Raw genomic sequence first — 18,073 nt, forward strand, 5'->3', positions numbered from 1 at the left:
TTCTCACATGTACAGAGATACAGTAAAAAATTTAGTTTTGCATGCAATCCATATACATTGTTACGTACCAGCAACAATAGAAACATACCATACATGGATTGTAGTGACAGACACAGCTATTGTTCTTCATCCATTGATATGGAGACCAGCAGTCAGTCAGTCTCTCCCCCCCCCCACCCCCCGAACCTCCTCTCTCCTCCCCCCCCCCCCCCCCCCCCCCCACAACTCACCTAGCAAAACCGTCACCACGTTGTAATCTTCTTACTGTCTTGATGACACCACACAGGCACTACTGCTCTACTGTCCAGGTGCCTTAAAGGGACATTCACCAAATAGCAACCTGGCCCATAACAAGATCATTTCAAAACATAAGTACCTTCAGGGAGTACAAGGGGAAAATAATAACAAAATGCAGAATATAATGTTACAGTTACAAAGTAAGTGCAGTCCAGATAGACAATAAAGTGCAAGGACCATGACAAGGTAGATTGTGAGGTCAAGGGTTCATCTTTAATGTATGAGAAGTCCATTCAGTTGTCTTATAATACTGGGGTAGAAGCTGTCCTAGAGTTTGGTGATGTATGTCTTCAAGCATTTGTATCTTCTGCCTGATGGAAGGAGGGAGAAGGGAGAATATCTGGGTTGGGAGGGGTCTTTGATCATATTGGCTGCTTTTCCAAGGTAGCGAGAAGTGTAGATAGAATCCATAGAGGATGGATTTCATGATGGACTGAGCTGTATCCACAACTCTCTGCAGTTTCTTGTGGTCTTGGGCAGAGCAATTGTCATACCAAGCTGTGATGTATCTGGGTAGATGCTTTCTATGGGGCATCGATAAAAATTGGTGAGGGTCAATGGGGATTTTTCCAAATTTCTTTAGCCAAATTTCTTTAGCCATATGGATGAAATTTGTACCAAATGCATTTTTTTTAAACCTAAAAGGAATTTCATTCCCTTGGAAAATGCACACTGAGTAAATTTCTAATCTTCATTGAAGTATGGTTAGAGGATGAGGGCAGATGGATACATGGATGTAATTCATTGCCCAAATTATAAATTCCAACTTTATTATTGTACTACATTTTGATCTTATTATTTCAAAAAGAAAGGTTAATTTGGCAAGTAGTTGCTCAGGGCACATAAATTTCTTTGTACGAAACTGGGAGAAGCAAAGGAGTTTGGAGTGAGAGATACTGGAAAATACAGCAGATCATCTGTGGCAAGAAGAACAGATGACATTTCAGATCAATGACCTCAAGTCTTTTTTTCCAACTGCTTGTGTTTTATTTCAGATCTTCAACATCTGCAGTGTTTTCCATTAGAAAACAGTGGAAGCTTGGAACTAGCCTGATCAGAGTATCTTTCAAATGTTGTGAATATAGCAAGCGTGGAGGAATAGGGAGCTTTAGAATCCCCATTGCAGAAATCCTTAGAGACTTTATCTCAAGGCTGCAATGCAAACCATGGAAATTGTTACAGTTGTATAAAATAATGATTGCAGGCCACTTAAAGGACTTTGTTCAGTTGAGGACATCAAACTTTTTAAAGTATTAGCCTTGGAGTGGGGAGCAGCACCCACATGCCATAATGATATTTGGGCTAAAAAGTTTAAATTGGGGATAGATTCTGTCAACTAATCTTGTATTATCTTGTTCAGAAGATGAAAAGTGATCTGATTGAGCTGTTTAAGGTGATTGAAGGATATTCTAGGATAGATTTAAAAGGGAAATGGTTTCCTGTGGTGGAGAACAGTCCAGGACAAAGCGTATAACGATAAAATTAGAGGCAGGCATTCAGGGCTGATGTCGGGAAAGACTTAACATAAAAGTAAATGTTGGATCTCCCCTACTGACTCACCTACTCCACCCCTGTTTTATCTCTCCCTGTCTCAAAAATAATTAAGGCTAGGTTGCTGAAGGTTTCAGACCAGAGAGAAATTTTTAAATAAGAATATTATAGTACAATGAATTGAGGAAAGTTTGGAGTTGAAAAGAGTTAAGCTGTCATGTTATTGGATTGTGTAACAGGCTCAAGGGGATATTGGTTTATTCTTTCCATGTTGTTTCTCTGACTGAAATGTTGCATTGGGTGTGGAAGCAAATGAAACACTTTGGACTGCAATTATTGTTCATTTTTAAAAATGCAGAGTCTGAACCATCAAATTTACTTTGGAGAATATGTAATGAGATTGAATTTACCACTCAGCTGGAATGCTGAAAGTTCTGAGCTAGTGTTCATAAATGTTGAGCCACCGCAGTGATGTCTGAATTATTTTTTGTGTAATAAAAACAGAATGTGAAGGAAACAAAGGAAATATCAGAAGGCTAGAACATAAAGTAAACATTGAGTGAGGTGTTTTTGTACAGATGGCACTAACAGCAAATTATTGAGATGATATTTTTATGTTCTTGATTGATTTCCAGGATTGTATTGCATAATCTGAGGCAAAGCATTACAACATGTGCAGATTCCTTTGTTTGAGAAGAACAATTCAATAATGCGGGTTTTTGCTGACTTAACCCAATCCAGATTAATGGATGTATTCCAACATTATTTTTAAGTATACAAGCTGTTATCACTCACTGAGCCGTATTGTTCAGTGTACATCATGGATGTGTACTGAACTAGTAATCCAAGGCCAGAACTAATGGTCTGGAGACCTGAGTTCAGATCCCACCACAGTGGGCAACTTGGGGGAATTAAATTCAGCTAATCAAATAAATCTTGAATAAAAGCTGTGATCAACAATAGTGAGCATGAAACTACTGAACTGCAGTTTAAAAAAAAAACCCTTTTGGTTCATTAATGTACATCAGAGAAGAAAATTTGCTGTCGTCTCCTAATCTGGCCTATAACTGGCTCCAAAACTACAGCATTGTGGTTGACTTTTAAATACTCCCCAAAGTGGCTCTTGAGCAAGCTACTAGTTCGGGAGCAGTTAGTGTAGTCAGTAAATGATCCTGCCAATATTCATAAAAGGTTCAAAAGTACAACTACTGTTATCAACCAATGAGCTGGATGAAGGGATGTCTGGGATCCAAGTAAATTGTTGTTTGTGCAGCTATCAATGCTACTTTACTCAGAAAACAGTTTACTTGAAGTGAGGAAACAACTTCTGGAAGAAACTACAGAAGCATTTCCCAATTTAAACAAATGAAGGGAATGGAGGATAGTTGCATATGAATTATGTGCTGCAGTTAAATCACAGTCATTAGGCTTGATTGTAATTAGAATTGCCCAATCCAGCCCAAACAAATGTAAGCACTTGAGCCAGCTATGACTTAGTGCTGTTTCATTTCCTCCTCTTGGTTCCCTGCTAATCAGAGGCTATGTCCTTTTATGAAAGGTAGCTGTGTTATAATTCTGTTGAATCCGTGGGTTAATTTTCACATCTACTTGTGAAGGAATTCCCCTTAATTATCAGTTTTTCCCAAAATGGCACCATTGAAGCTGAGAGCTCATTGTGTGAGGAATCCCACAAGCAGACTTTTCTCTATTTACTCAGCTGCTGTATTGCCGAGAAAGGCTTACGAGTAAAATGCTAAGTGGCATAATAACACCATTGCATTGCAATCTGATGATCTCTTGGTCATACTAAGATGCTCAAAACAGAAAAGCTTTAATTGTTACCACTGACATAAGAATGGGTAACCAGAGGGCATAGATTTCAGATATTTGGAAAAAAGAACCGAGGAGAGATGAAACATTTTCTTCTCAGCAAGTTGTTGTGATCTGGAAAAGTCCATAGGATCAGATTCAGTAGAGCCAGAGAGTCATCATAGCATAGAAGGATATTATTTGGCCTATTGTTTCTACATTGGCTCTCTGTACGACAAACCAGTCAGCCCCATTTCTCCGCTTCTGTTAATTAGAATAAAACTAATTGCAGCCCTTTCAAATTTCTAACCTCTTACACTGTGTGATTCTGTGACGTGGAAAAAGAATGCTTCTCTTACTTTCCTAAAGTTTTCTCCCATAAAATTGATCTCAAGTTCTAGTTTAATGAGATTGTTTATGCTGGCTGAGTTTCTCTGACCAAGGAAAACTTGCAGGTTCTGTTGCTGGCTGGTCAATAATGATTTCATGTTGGAAAGTCCAATTGTTGTAACTGGAAGGGCAGCTGTGGTCCAGCTTAATTCCTTGGTGACTTGCCTAGCTGACTAAAAGATTTCTTCATTCAGGCATCTGTAGTATCATGGGAAAAAGACTAATTTGAAAGCTCAGTATAGTTAATTATCTCTTCATTGGTGTAACATCTTAGGAAAATCTCTTTTTGCGTGTCATTCCAATTGTAATTCAATTAAAAGGTTTATTTCCAAGGCCTTACCCCCACTTTGAGGTTCTTTGTGGCACTTGCTGTAGCTATCTGTTGATGTTGATCAGAAATTGTTCCTGTATAGATAGCTGCATGAAAAGTTATTAGTTTCTGTGGTCAAGGATTTAATCTTGCTTTGCCCTCAACCTGACCTATTTGAATCTCTAGCCATGTGCCATCTTAGTTGTTTGAAGATCGTTGTACTGTTGTTTTCCCCTTGCTGGTGAGATTTATTTGTTTGGCATTTCCATAAGGCGTTCTTAATATTGCATCTAAAGTTAGCTTAAATCATATTTGCGTGATGGGGGATTTAATAGAGGTGTTCAAAATCGTGGGGTTCAGTTGGAATAGATGGAAACTATTTCCACTGACAGGTTGGGATAACCAGAGGGGGTACATTTAACATATTTGCCTCTTCACACCAGTCCTGATAAAGAGTCTCGGCCCGAAATATCGACTGTTCATTTCCCTTCATAGATGCTGCCTGACCTGCTGAGTTCCTCCAGCAATTTTTTTTTGTGTTGTTCCAGATTTCTAGCATCTGCAGTCTTTCTTGTGTCCCCATCGACTATTTTTTGCCAGTAGTACAATTTAAACTACAGTGACTGAACTCTCAGAAGAGAGTTGGATATATAGTTAAGAAAGGAAACCAATGCAAGGAGTTGGATTAATTGGATAATTCTTTTAATAAGAAGCATGTTGGTGCTTGTGTGATTCCTTGACTATCATTTGGCGAGCGACTATTTCCTTGATGGAGTGCAGCATAACTTTTCAACATTGGTAGGACCAAGGGCACCCTGTTTGTTGTTTATTGACATTAAATAAATCAGTTACCAAACAACTCGTAGCTGACTCACTTGAAGAAATGAGCTGGGCTCATTTTATTGATGTGCATTCTCCATGGACCATGACAGTGTAAATCAGTATAGAAAACATTTTTGCTGACTTTGTCTACATGGTGTAGCATTTTGTCATGAAGCCTTGTTTGTCAAAATTGACAGCCCAAAGTAAATGATTGGGTTTGAATGTACATTAACATAGGAATAGTTCAGCCTGTTCTTATCTGTAATCCCACAGACAATATTCGGGACCAGAGAATTTGACTGAAAAAGTTGCTCCCAATTCCAAAGTGGGTTGTAAAAAAAAAGCAGAAGTAGACATAGTCATAGAGTAATACAACAGAAACAGGCCCTTCAGCCCAATTCATCCATGCTGACCAAGATGTCCATTTAGCTAGGCCCATGTTGTACCTCTCCAGTTATGTTGGTGTTTATTTTTGCAGTGACCTGTTCTCACAGATGTCAGCTCCAGAATGCAACAAACTATATCATATTTGTTTATCTTGTAGTACAACCTTTAATTAACATGCACATCGGTAAAGTGATGCTGCAATTGTAATATCTGGAATCAGAGCAACCAATCTGCTTGGTGAAAGTACCACACACAGCAGTGAGGTAGACTCCTGTTTTGGTGGTGGATATGAGAGAAATGATCTCCACAAATCACCATGGAAGAAGAAGCACCCTTGCTTTAACATCGTATCCAAAGGCTGCACTCTCCCGGTACCACGGTGACAGCAATGTTTTCAGCAGCTTTAAATCCACCAAGGTCAAGTCTGGAATGGCTCCTGTCTCACCACTATTTCTTTCCTTTAAGGGTCATTAGCCAGACATTTAGCCACCTCCCTTCCGTTAAATTTCTCCTACAACTTGGTGCTAGTTGTTTTCATTTTTCAGTGTAGTCGTCATCGGTGTTTAGATCTGATCTGGCCTGTGTACGATTCCAGACTTGCCAATTTGGTTGGCTCTTCTCTGCCTCAGTCCAATGGCAATGGTTCATGACCTAGCAAATGTAGTCAGATCTTCTGTACTTGTAAGATAAGCAAAATATTATGGTGTGCAAGCTCTGATAATGTGTTTGGCATTCATACAGAACAGGGTGTTCACAATGTCTTCTAGAGTAGAGGGAGTCATTATGTGTTGTTGTAATTGGGAATTGGCTGCATAGTTGGAAGCAAGCAGGTTGGGTTGTTTTTGATTTGGAACACTTTGTGTCTTCCAATAATCCATAACACTTTGCAATTGTGGACAGTAAATTATTATGGAAGACAAATAAAAGCCTTAATGCAATAGGCTTGAATAGCAACTCTTGTATTTTTTTAAAAAAAGGTGCATGGTTATGTCCGCCATTCTGCTTCATTTAGCCTGATGTGGTATTGTCATGCTGGGGTTTAGTTCCTTGGGCATAAACATCAATGTAACTCCATCTGCCAATCAACTGCTCCTCACCTGGTTCCACTTACTGCTTGCCAGTTCTTGTCCTACCCCTCCCCCTTGCCTTTTTTATACCGGCTATCTCCCCTCTACTCTTTCAGTCCAGATGAAGGGTCTCGACCCGAAACATCAATTGTCCATTTCCAATTCTCCCACCAGCTTACCTATGCTAGGGTCAATTAACCGACCAGCCAGCACAGCTTTGATATGGGAGGAGACTGGAGCACCTGGGGCAAACCCACACAGTAACAGTGATAACATGAAAACTCCATGCAGACAGCAACTGGAGGTGAAAATAGAACCAGGGCCACCGCCCTTTCAACTAGACCACCACACACGTCACATCCCATCATGTTCATTTTGGAATTAAATGCATGTGACTGAATCAATACCATCTCAGAGAGGTAATTTAAGATTCCTTCAGATGCTCACATTGCTTATCCAATGACGTAGTTGAGTTTAAAGATAAAACAGGTAAAGTTTTGGGTTTGGACTGCCCAACAGTATGATACTCCTGTTTGTTTTTGTTAGTTGGAGTCAGAGGGGGAAATCGGCAGGAGCACCCTTGTGTTGCCTGTATTGAAATGAATAGAGTCCAGGTGAGTTCTCTGACTGAATAACCTGTCAATCCTCTCACTATAGGAAAGAACTGCCAGCATACATGTTCTTGATCTCTCCAATAATCCATAGCAGAAAAGCAATTAAATGAATACAGTGATGTTGGGGTAGGTCCTGTCCCAGTCAGGTATCTTGCCCTTTGGCCTGCTAAATGAATAATGACCACTGATCTTTTATCCAGTTTGTGTGCAACATTTCATCAACACTGGGTTTGTGGCTTTTTAGGTTTCTTAAATCTAATAATGTGTTATTTTGTTCAGGTACGAATGCTTCAAACACAAGAACACGCGCAACTACCTTCTAGCTTTTATTCTGGTACTATTCAGTGGTATAGTGACCATAGTAAGTTAATATTCTTATTTATTTTTAAATTGCTTTCTATGCACCTAATCACTTTAATATTGCATGATTTTGGAGGAAAGACCCAGAGATTCAGGTTGGGGCCATTGGGCTTTGTTGTTGTTGCTGAGTTTCCATTGATTAAATGTCTCTTAGCACTGTTTCTAATCACAGTTGCTTTCACCAAGAGCTGAGTGATGCCAAGTAGCATTAAAGGCAATGAGAGAGAAGTCAGTGATTGGATACTTTCTTTTATTAAAGGGTGTGTTTTTTTTTCTCCTTTCCATGTGGTTGAAAGAATACATTTATGTAAAGTCTTTCACGATCTCATAATGTCCCAAAGCATTTTGCAAGCATTATTGAACTTTTGAGTTGTAGATGCTTTCGCAATGTAGGACAGGCAGCAGCAATCTGAGAGTACAGCAGGCTCTCAAAACTACATGAGAGAAATGACAAAGTAAGACACCAGGGTGAATTCAGAATTGTGCCATGGGATCTTTTTCATCCATGTGACAGGGAAGACCCAGCCTCCATTTAACCTAATCTGAAAGCCACACCTCTGGCAGTGTAGCACTCCGGAGTACAAGCCTGTGTTATGCACTAAAGCCTTGGGGGTAGGATTTGAATCATCAGTCTTCTGAATTTGTGGCATCCGAGTGAGCCACAACTGACAAATAAGGACAGTGCTTCCTCTAAATCCAATATGAACCCTTTGGATGTTGAGCTATTTTTCTTTACAAGGAAGGTGAGCACAACTGATGCAGTCTTTGTTGGGTAGTACCTCCTGCTTATAGGAGTGAGTGGGAGCCCCGTGACAAGAAGGGTTGTATCTGCACACCCTAGTATGCAGGGACTTCAGTGAGCTGTCTCACTCCTTCCTGTGCTCTGCAGCTTGAACAAGTTTTGTTTTTACATTCCATTTACTTTCACTTTCAAATGGGAACTCGGTTTAGGGCTGAGGGAGGAAATTGAAACAATCCTGCTTTTCCAGTGTACTCCATCAAAACAAAGAGTGTACTCCTGTGCACAGCAGTGGAATGCTGTATGGGCTGGTTGAAGGCTCCCCTATAAGTTTATAAGCTGCCCTATTATCTGATTCAGTGGCCCTTGGCTGTTACCTGGTGGAAGAGCAATTGGGGATATTTAGTGGTCCACTGGTTATTATTAAAGCCTTTCAGCTTTTTGTTTTTTGTGTCCCAGTTAATTTGTTCTTGTTTTGAACAGGTATATCTCCAGTGGAAGGAGCCAGTGTTTCACCAGGTTAGTGATGCTAAAGATTATTATTTTGGGGAGCAGTCCTCCCATACACATCTTTGCTGAATGATAAAATGATACCGTAATTATCTTATAAATTAACAGCAAATGAATGTAGTCAATAATGAAGTTTTTATAATGACCAGGGGTTCACTTGAAGGTTTGACTTCTCCAGTTTGTACATCTCAAGAAACACAGGGTGCCCTCTTTTGCCCCTTTCACAGCACCCATTACTTTTGAATACCATGAAAGTTCTGGCTCTTTGGTTTGGCACTTGGCATTCACCTCATTACCATGCGCCACATCGTTTCTAGAGCCATTGTGTTGCAGAATAGCTCTCATACTACAGCTGTGTCCTAAGCAGTAATCTGCAGAGGTAGAGTGTGTGATCTGGAGAATTGACCTCCACTTATTTGGCAGTGTAGCAGTGCAGGCACTAAATTGCATGTGTATGTATTTTATCAACATGTAACCTACTTTGTATATTACTATAAAGGTATCGTAGTGAAATAGAATCATCGAACATTACAGCACAATACAGGCCCTTCGGCCCACAATGTTGTGCCCACCTTTAAACCTCGCCTAAGACTATCTAACCCCTTCCTCCCACATATCCCTCTATTTTAAATTCCTCCATATGCTTATCTATCAATCTCTTGAATTTGACCAATGTACCTGCCTCCTCCACCACCCCAGGCAACGCATTCCATGCCCCAACCACTCTCTGGGTAAAAAACCTTCCTCTGATATCTCCCTTGAACTTCCCACCCATTACTTTAAAGCCATGCCCTCTTGTATTGAGTATTGGTGCCCTGGGAAAGAGGTGCTGGCTGTCTACTCTATCTGTTCCTCTTAATATGTTGTACACCTCTATCATGTCTCCTCTTATCCTCCTCTTCAAAGAGTAAAGCCTTAGCTCCCTTAGTCTCTCCTCATAATGCATACTCTCTAAACCGGGCAGCATCCTGGTAAATGGTCAGAGTTGCAGTACTGTTATTCCTCTCACTATGTTTGGAGCTCCCTTTAAAGTTATGAATACTAGGCAATATCTAATTATTGCTTTCTAGATATGATATTTTGTCTTACATCTGCATTTATAAGTACATCTAAATGAATCCAAGGCAACTTTATTTCCATTTGAGTGTAGTGAATTTTTCCTGTGATTGGTTCTGTTGTAACAATCTCCACCCCAGTCATTGCTCTAAATCTGTGTGCATATTGCTCAGTAAATGTTTTATAAGCATCTATTCTGGCTGGCTTTCTTCAGTGCACTGCAGGCATCTTGCAATTGTGCCACCAGAATCACTTGAAGGAAAAGCAGTATGTGGAGGTTAAATCTATAAGGAGCTGCTCACTATGACAATGTGTCACAAAAAGGTAGCTGTGTAAACCAGTAGCTGGAGTGTGGCCTTTCAGGATGATTTTTGCAGTGTTCTTGAGTCAACCCATTGAGTTTTCTGCTACTGTCACGTCAATGTGGCTGCTGTCTCATGTTAAATAGGTTGTGTGGACTTTGTATTGAGACACATTTGTGCATTCCTCAAAACCACAGTATTTCGTTGTTAGACAATTAGCTTTGATTGTTTTAGTCATAAGCAAAATAAGAATTTCACACTAAAACCACCTGCTGAATCTGTAGGCAAGTACATGAAGATGAAAACTGATTGATTAAAGGAAACACAGGTACCAATCGTGCAGTTGAACTTGGTCAATATCAAATCTTTCATCCTAAGTAAGTAGTCTGATTTCTCCTGGCTGAATAAAAGTCAAAAGTGCCATCAAACAATCACCTGGCAAAGTCTTGTAGTGGATTAGATAGTAATCTTCTACTTCTGGGCCCTGAGTTTAAATGCAGACTAAACAGATGAATTAAACAACTGTCTTCTGATGGCATGGGCCACAATCTGAGTGTAAAATGGGACCCAGCACAAAACTGTCTATGAGTTAGTATGAGTTAAGATTGCTGATCTGAGAAATGAGAACGTGCATAATAAAATGGTTCATCACTTTGGGTGTGGTTGGTTGATTGCAGGGACAGGGAGGTGATCTCCTGAGGTCAAACATAATATGTATTTGATGCTAAATCTGGATACCTGAAGTAAAACTATTTCCAGTCTCCAGCAAATGGTGTCCTGAATATGCAGGTGCAGGGAATGGAGGGATATGGATCATATGCAGGCAGAAGGGATTAGTTTAACTTGGCATCATGCTCAGCACAGACATTATGGGCTGAAGAGCCTGTTCTTGTGCTGTACTGTTCCATGTCCTTGATGCTCCTTTTTTGACTTGGTGAGTTTACAATTCCACCCTTAGATTATCAGCTTTTGCTCTGTACATCACAGTATCACACCAGTCATGGAGGTATTTATCTCTACTCCATTAACAAACAAATGACAAACACAGGACTATACCAGATGAAGTGCTTTAATAAAGTTATTATACCAGCTAGAGTTCCCATGCTTTGTGGTGTCACTTGGAGTACCTGCTCATTGCATTAGTTTGCATACTAATGCTAGCTAACTTTGTCATCTCCTCATTTCATAGTGGAACATGACCTCTTTTACTGATACTACTTCATTCAAAAGATATTCTCATTCAAACAGAGATGGATAATCTAAAACGATCAGCGCCTCGCATATTGATGGCCAACTGCTAATTAACCAATGTGTACAGTTCAAGATGTATCTAGTCATGCTGTACTCAGCCCGCTATGGATTTAGACAACACTGCTTTTACAATTTTGCTACTGACAAAACAAAACATTCAGCTAAAAACCTTCTTGACTTGGAAAGTCTTTCATCAGGCTTTGGCTGCCTTTTTGGCATGACTTGTGACAGCTAAGCATTTGAGGTCTCCAGAAGGGGAAAATCTGATCTCATGTTAATTTGGCCGTCTTCTTGCTGCCAGATAACAGTAAGGCAATGTCAGTGGTCAAAGGAAAACCATAATCCAGTTTCCTAAACTGGGTTACAGCAGAGGGAACAGAGATGGGCTTGTACTGAATAATTTTCAAGAAGAAAGGCATTACAGTTTTTAATGTTTAAGCAATTTATGAGTCTGTGCCATTTAAGGATGATCAAGAACTTCTCTACACAATTTAGTAGGTAAACGGACTGTCTAGTGCAGTACTGAGACACACACCACAGCTCTTGGATTGATTCCAAATAAGACAGTGGTAAAGATGACTGAATTGGATCAGTTTTGATTTCCATAGAAGCTGGGTGTGGGGAAGTTAACCACGCTTTCTTCTGGGAAGTGTATATGTGGGTGAGATTATGATCAATCCTTATGTCCTTTCTTTGATCTGTAACGGATGACTTGAAAATTGCTGGGATGTTGTGGATAGTGAGAAAGGTTATCCAAGGCCACAGCTGGATCTAGGTCAGTTGGAAGGTTGGTCAGAGCATTGGCAAATGGAATTTAATCCTGACAAGTGCAAGGGGTGATGCATTTTGGGAAGTCAAATAGGTGTAGGACACATACAGTAAATGATAAGGCACTAAGGAATGTTGGTGAACAGAGAGACCTAGGGGTTCAAGTCCATAGTTCCCTGAAAGCAGCAACACTGATCGATAGGGTGGTAAAGAAGGCCTATGGCATGGTTCATTATGGACATGGTGAACCGTAAGACCCACTTCTGTGAATAAAATAAAGTGAATAACCCAAAACATCGACAATTTCTTTCCTCCCACAGATGCTGCATGGACCGCTGAGTTCCTCCAGCACATTGTTTGTTGCTCCAGATTCCAGCGTCTGCAGTCTGTTGTGTCTCAATAAAAATAGAGTTTATTGTCATATGCACAAGTACATGTATGTAGCAACAGCATCACAGGCACATAGCATTATCTAAGCAGAATTCACAAGAAAAATATAAATTAAACATAAAACATAAATTTTTATGAGAGAGAACATGATTAGAACAAAAAAAAAGTACATTTTAGTGCAGAGTGATCAAAATAGTCTTAGTATTGCTAAACTGTAGTGCTTAGGGTTGTGTAGGTTGGTTCAAGGACTGAATGGTTGAAGGGAAGTAGCCATTCTTGAACCTGGTCATGTGGGACTTCAGGCTTCTGTACCTCCTGCCCAATGGTACTGTACAACTCTATGATTCTATGACTTTACAAAACACTGGTTAGGCTACACTTGGGGTATAGTGCCCACTTCTGGGCACTGCACTTTAGAAAAGGTGTGAAGGCCTTGGAGGGTGTAGAAGAGATTTACTGAAATATTCCAGAGATGAGGTGCTTCAGTTATGTTGAAAGACTTCTCGGAAAAGTGGTTGAGAGGGGAACCAATAGAAATAGTTAAAATAATGAAGCATCTAGACAGGCAGAGAGATGGAGATAACTTGTTCCCATTGGCAGGACATAGGATGTAGGTGATTGGCAAAAGTGATATGAGGAAGAAAGCTTTATATGGATGTGCCGGTGGAATAGTGGAAGCAGATGTGGTGTTCACAAGTGAGGTTAATAAGTGTGAGAAACGATAACATGCAGAACCATGAGGAGAGAATGGGGTAATGGTATGAGCTGGATTGCTGTTAGAGTTGAGATGGACTCCATAAGCCAAATTATCTCCTTCCATACTGTACTTTCTCTGTGACTCAGTGATCGTGCATTTCATGGTCAGAAATACTGTGGTGAGAATGATCAAACCAAAAGGAAAGCCTTGAAACTGAATTGGCAACCCAATGAGGTGGAATAAATCCAAGCTGACTTATTACTTTCATTTTTAAGGGAACTAAAGCTGCAATTTGATTGAGTATTTTGACTCTACACCTGATTTGACTGTGATGGTTGCATCCATGTGAGCTGCATTTGTGTGTTATCAAAGTCAGTACTCCAAGCTTCAGTTCATAACTAAACTGGTTTTGTTCATTTGTAGCTCAACTGAATATTTTTTAAGTCCAGGGGGCAAGAAGAACAGATTGTCCCAGTTTCATGCTTTTTATTGGTCAGTGCCCCGAAGTAAATAGTGAACAAAGCCCAAAGCGGAAGTAAAAGAGAATTATTTTGATAGGATCAGACAGGGAGACATAAAGGGAAAAGAGCCACTGGTGTGGTGCATAAAAGCTACAATGGACTGGATGACTCAAACGTCTGTTTTCTGATCTTATGTATTCAGTGTAACTCTTGAGTAATTGTGTGACAGCTGCTTTTGAAATAATGTTTCCTCTGGCTTTTCTGATGCATTTCATTCATTGAGTCATAGAGGCGTAAAGCACGGAAACAGGCCCTTTGGCCTGATTAGTCCCTGCCAACCAAGATGCCTATCCATTTTATTGCATATGGCCCATATCCCTCTATTCCTTTTCTATCCATGTATCTGTCCAAATGCTTTTCAAACACTGTGATTGTATCTGCCTCTACCACCTCCTCTGGCAGCTCGTCCCATATACCCATGACCCTCTGTGTGGAAAAACTTGCCCCACTGGTCTCCTTTAAATATTTTTCTTCTCACCTTAAGTCTGTGTCATCTAGTTTTAGACTCCCCAACCCTTAGAAAAAGAATGTGACTATCTACCCTATTTATGCCTCCTCCATCATTTTATAAACTTTAAGGTCGCCTTTCACCCTCCTGTGTTCCAGTGAGAACAATCCCAGCCCATCCAATCTCTCCTTGTAACTAAAGCCCTTCAGATCAAGCAACGTCCTGGTGAATCATTTCTGCACTCCTTCTAGCACTACCACATTCTTTCTATAGTGTGGTGACCAGAACTGCACGTGATATTCCAAGTGTGGCCCAACCAATATATTGTACAACAGCAACATGATCTCTCAACTCTTAAAGTTACTACCCCTGCCTATGAAGACAAGCCAAATGCCTTCACTACCCTATCCAACTGTGTTACCATTTTCAGGAAGTTATAAACTTGCACCATCTGGTCATTTATGCTTCTAACATCCCTGCCATTTACTGTATATATCCGGGCAGTATTAGACAACCCAAAATGCATTACCTCACACTTGTCTGGATTAACCTCCATCTTCCCAATTTTCCAGCTGATCTATATCCCCCTGGCAATCATCCTTACTATCTACAGCTCTACTTATCTTTGTGTCGTCAGCAAACTTACTTATCAAAACATTGACATTGTCATCCAAGACAAACAGCAAAGGTCCCCGCACTGATCCCTGCAGTACTCCACTGGTTACAGACTTCCAGTCAGAAAAACAACCCCCAGTAGAACTCCTGACAGACTGCTTTAAAAACTCTTCCTGGATGCACTTGACAAATTCCACCCCATCTAGGTCCTTTACACTAAGGCAATCCCAGTCAAGATTGGGAAAGTTAAAATTGCCCTCTTCTGCCCATCCTGCTGCGTCACTAGTTTAAACCATCCTGAGTAGCACTGGTAAACCTCTCTGGTGCAAACTGTCGTCCTTGTATAGGTCATGCCTGCCGCAGAAGGGATTCCAATTATTCAAATATCTGAAGCCTTTCCCCCTGCACCAGCTCCTTAACCATGCATTTAGCTGCTTTATCTTCCTCTTTCTAAACTCTCTACCTGGTGGCACAGAGAGTAGTCCTGATGTTATAACCTTAGAGGTCCTGCTTTTCAACAAAATTCCCTTTGCAGGACCTCATCCCTCTCCTTACCCATATTGTTAGTACCAGCATGGACCATGACTTCTGGTTCCCCACCCTCCTCTTTCAGAATGTTCTGCACCCTCTCAGTGACATCCTTGATATTGGCACCAGAGAGGCAACACACCATCCTGGAGTCACACCGTCCTCATGGCCACAGAAGCGCCTGTCTGACCCCCGACTGTAAGAGTCCCCTATCACTACTCGTCTAGTCTTTGACCTTCCCTGCTGCACAGCGGAGCCAATCATGGTGCCATTGCTATTGGTTTATTATTGTCACTTGTACTGAGGTACAGTGAAAAACTTGTCTTGCATGCCGATCGTGCAGGTCAATTCATTGCACAGTGCAGTTACATTGAGTTAGTACAGAGTGCATTGATGTAGTACAGGTAAAATCAATAACAGTACAGAGTAAAGTGTCACAGCTACAGAGAAAGTGCAGTGCAATAAGGTGCAAAGTCACAACAAGATAGATCATGAGGTCATAGTCCATCTCATCGTATAAGGGAACCGTTCAATAGTCTTATCACAGTGGGGTAGAAGCTGTCCTTAAGTCTGGTAATCTGGCATTGATCTGCTGCTTTCCTTTCCCCTGAGACCCCCACCACACCCCACCCCCCACCCCCACACCAACAGAATACAAAACAGTATACTTGTTAGGGGAATAGACACAGGGGACTCCTCTACAGCCTTGCAGTCGCCCATCTATCTGGCTGAACCTGCGATGTGACCACCTCTGTGAATCTCCTGCAGCAGCACACAAAATGCAGGAGGAACTCAGCAGGTCAGCCAACATCTATGGAGGGAAATGGACAGTCAGGACTGGAAAGGAAGAGGGGAGAAGCTAGTATAGAAAGGTGGGGGGAATGGGGTGGAACAAGAGCTGGCAGATGATAGGTGGATCCAGGTGAGAGGGGGATGATAGGCAGGTGAGGGAAGGGGGAGAGTGGGAATGATGTCAGAAGCTGGGAGGTGATAGGTGGAAGTGACAAATGGCTGAAGAAGATGGAATCTGATAGGAGAGGACAGTGGAGCATGGAATGAAAGGAAGGAAGTGACGGTAACTGGTGGGTGATGGGCAGATCGAGAGGGCGGGGAGGCGAAAGAGAAGGGGTGATGGGGCCAGTGGGAAAGGGAGAAAAGGGGGACAGCAGGAAGTTACCAGAAGTTAGGGAAATCGATCTTCATGCCATCAGGTTGGAGACTACCAAGGCGGAAAATGAGGTGCTGTTCCTCTAATCTGCGTCTAGCCTCAACTCGGCAGCAGAGGAGGCTGTGGATGGATGTGAGGCCGTGGACGTCCGAGATGTCCTCTTTTTTTTTCAGAACTTTTTTTCCAGTCCAGATGAAGGGTTTCGACCCGAAACATCGACTGTCCATTTCCCTCCACAGATGCTGCCTGACCCGCTGAGTTTCTCCAGCATTTTGTGTGTTACACCAGATTTCCAGCATCCGCAGTCTCTTTTGTGTCTGTGAATCTCCTATCTATGACACTTTCTGTCTCCTGTATGCTCCTCATGGTCTGAGAGGAGCTGCAACTGGGCGCACTTCCTTCAAATGTAGTTGTCAAGGAGAAACAAAGGACTACAGATGCTGGAATCTAGATGAAAAACACGATGATGCTGGAGGAACTCAGCAGGCCAGGCAGCATCCGTGGAGAAAAGCAGGCGGTCAACGTTTCGGGTCAATACCCTTCTTCAGAACTGAAGATAGGAAAAAGGGAAGCCCAATATATAGGAGGGAAAAGCAGAGCAGTGATAGGTGGACAAAAGAGGGGAGGCGGGGTTGTCAAGGACACTTGACCTCTCCCTGATCTCCCACGTTTCACTGGAAGAATATACCACTCTGCTGACTGCCGTTTCTACCTCTGAACTAAATACTGGGCTAAAGAAAAAGAAGGAAAGAGCTTACTTTGACTTATCGTGCCTTCTTATCACTCAGCCTCCTTGTCAAAGCCTCGCTTGTCAAAGGCTCTGCACTCAGACCTCAAGCTCAGCCAAAGTGACCAAAAGCTACAAGAAATTTCATTTCACAAGGAATCCAAGATTGCATAAATACCCAAGAGTTTAGAGCATGTCTAAACATGATTGTGCTTGCTTGCAGTGCCTGCCAAATGACTGACAGAAACCATTTGCTTAATCTGCTAAATAAACTTTAGATTTCAGGCAGAGGCTGTAATAGCTGACAGATGCTCCCGATGTAGCCTTGGCTCGGTACTTGCACTCTGGCATATGACATGGAACAAACGGTTGTGAATATGAGCCCCACTCCAAAGTTGAATGTAATCTGGGCTGACACTTCAGGAGGTACAGTGGGCTTGTTCCACTGTTGGAGATGCCATCTGTGGAATGACATAAAAGTTCCAGTAGCACATTCTAAAGAAAAGCAGAATTCTGTTCAATGATTATATCTCGACAAACCACCAAAATAAATAGTCATACAGTGTGGAAACAGGTCCTTCAGCCCAACTTATCCATGCCAACTGTGTTGCCCAGCAGGCTAGTCCCATCTGCCTGCATTTGGCCCATAGCCCTCTAAACCTCTCCTCTCCATGGACTTATCTAGATGGCTTTTAAATGTTGCTAATGTGCCCGCCTCAACCACTGTTTCTGGCAGCTCATTCCAAATACACACCACCCTTTATGTGAAGTTGCCTCTGATGTCCCTTTTAAATCTCTAGCCTCTG

The 18,073-nt window shown here is 41.5% G+C and overlaps 1 protein-coding gene across 2 annotated transcripts in view; it reads left to right on the forward strand.

Moving 5' to 3' along the window:
* Positions 1-18,073, forward strand: part of acer3 (alkaline ceramidase 3) — a 169,090-nt gene that overhangs the window by 83,346 nt on the left and 67,671 nt on the right. For both annotated transcript variants that reach the window (XM_052026076.1, XM_052026077.1), the window contains exons 5-6: positions 7,467-7,548; positions 8,770-8,805. In XM_052026076.1, the coding sequence (XP_051882036.1) occupies positions 7,467-7,548; positions 8,770-8,805 (118 nt within the window). The remainder of the gene's footprint in view (positions 1-7,466; positions 7,549-8,769; positions 8,806-18,073) is intronic.

This window comes from Pristis pectinata, chromosome 11, assembly GCF_009764475.1.
Source record: "Pristis pectinata isolate sPriPec2 chromosome 11, sPriPec2.1.pri, whole genome shotgun sequence".
Lineage (NCBI taxonomy): Eukaryota > Metazoa > Chordata > Chondrichthyes > Rhinopristiformes > Pristidae > Pristis > Pristis pectinata.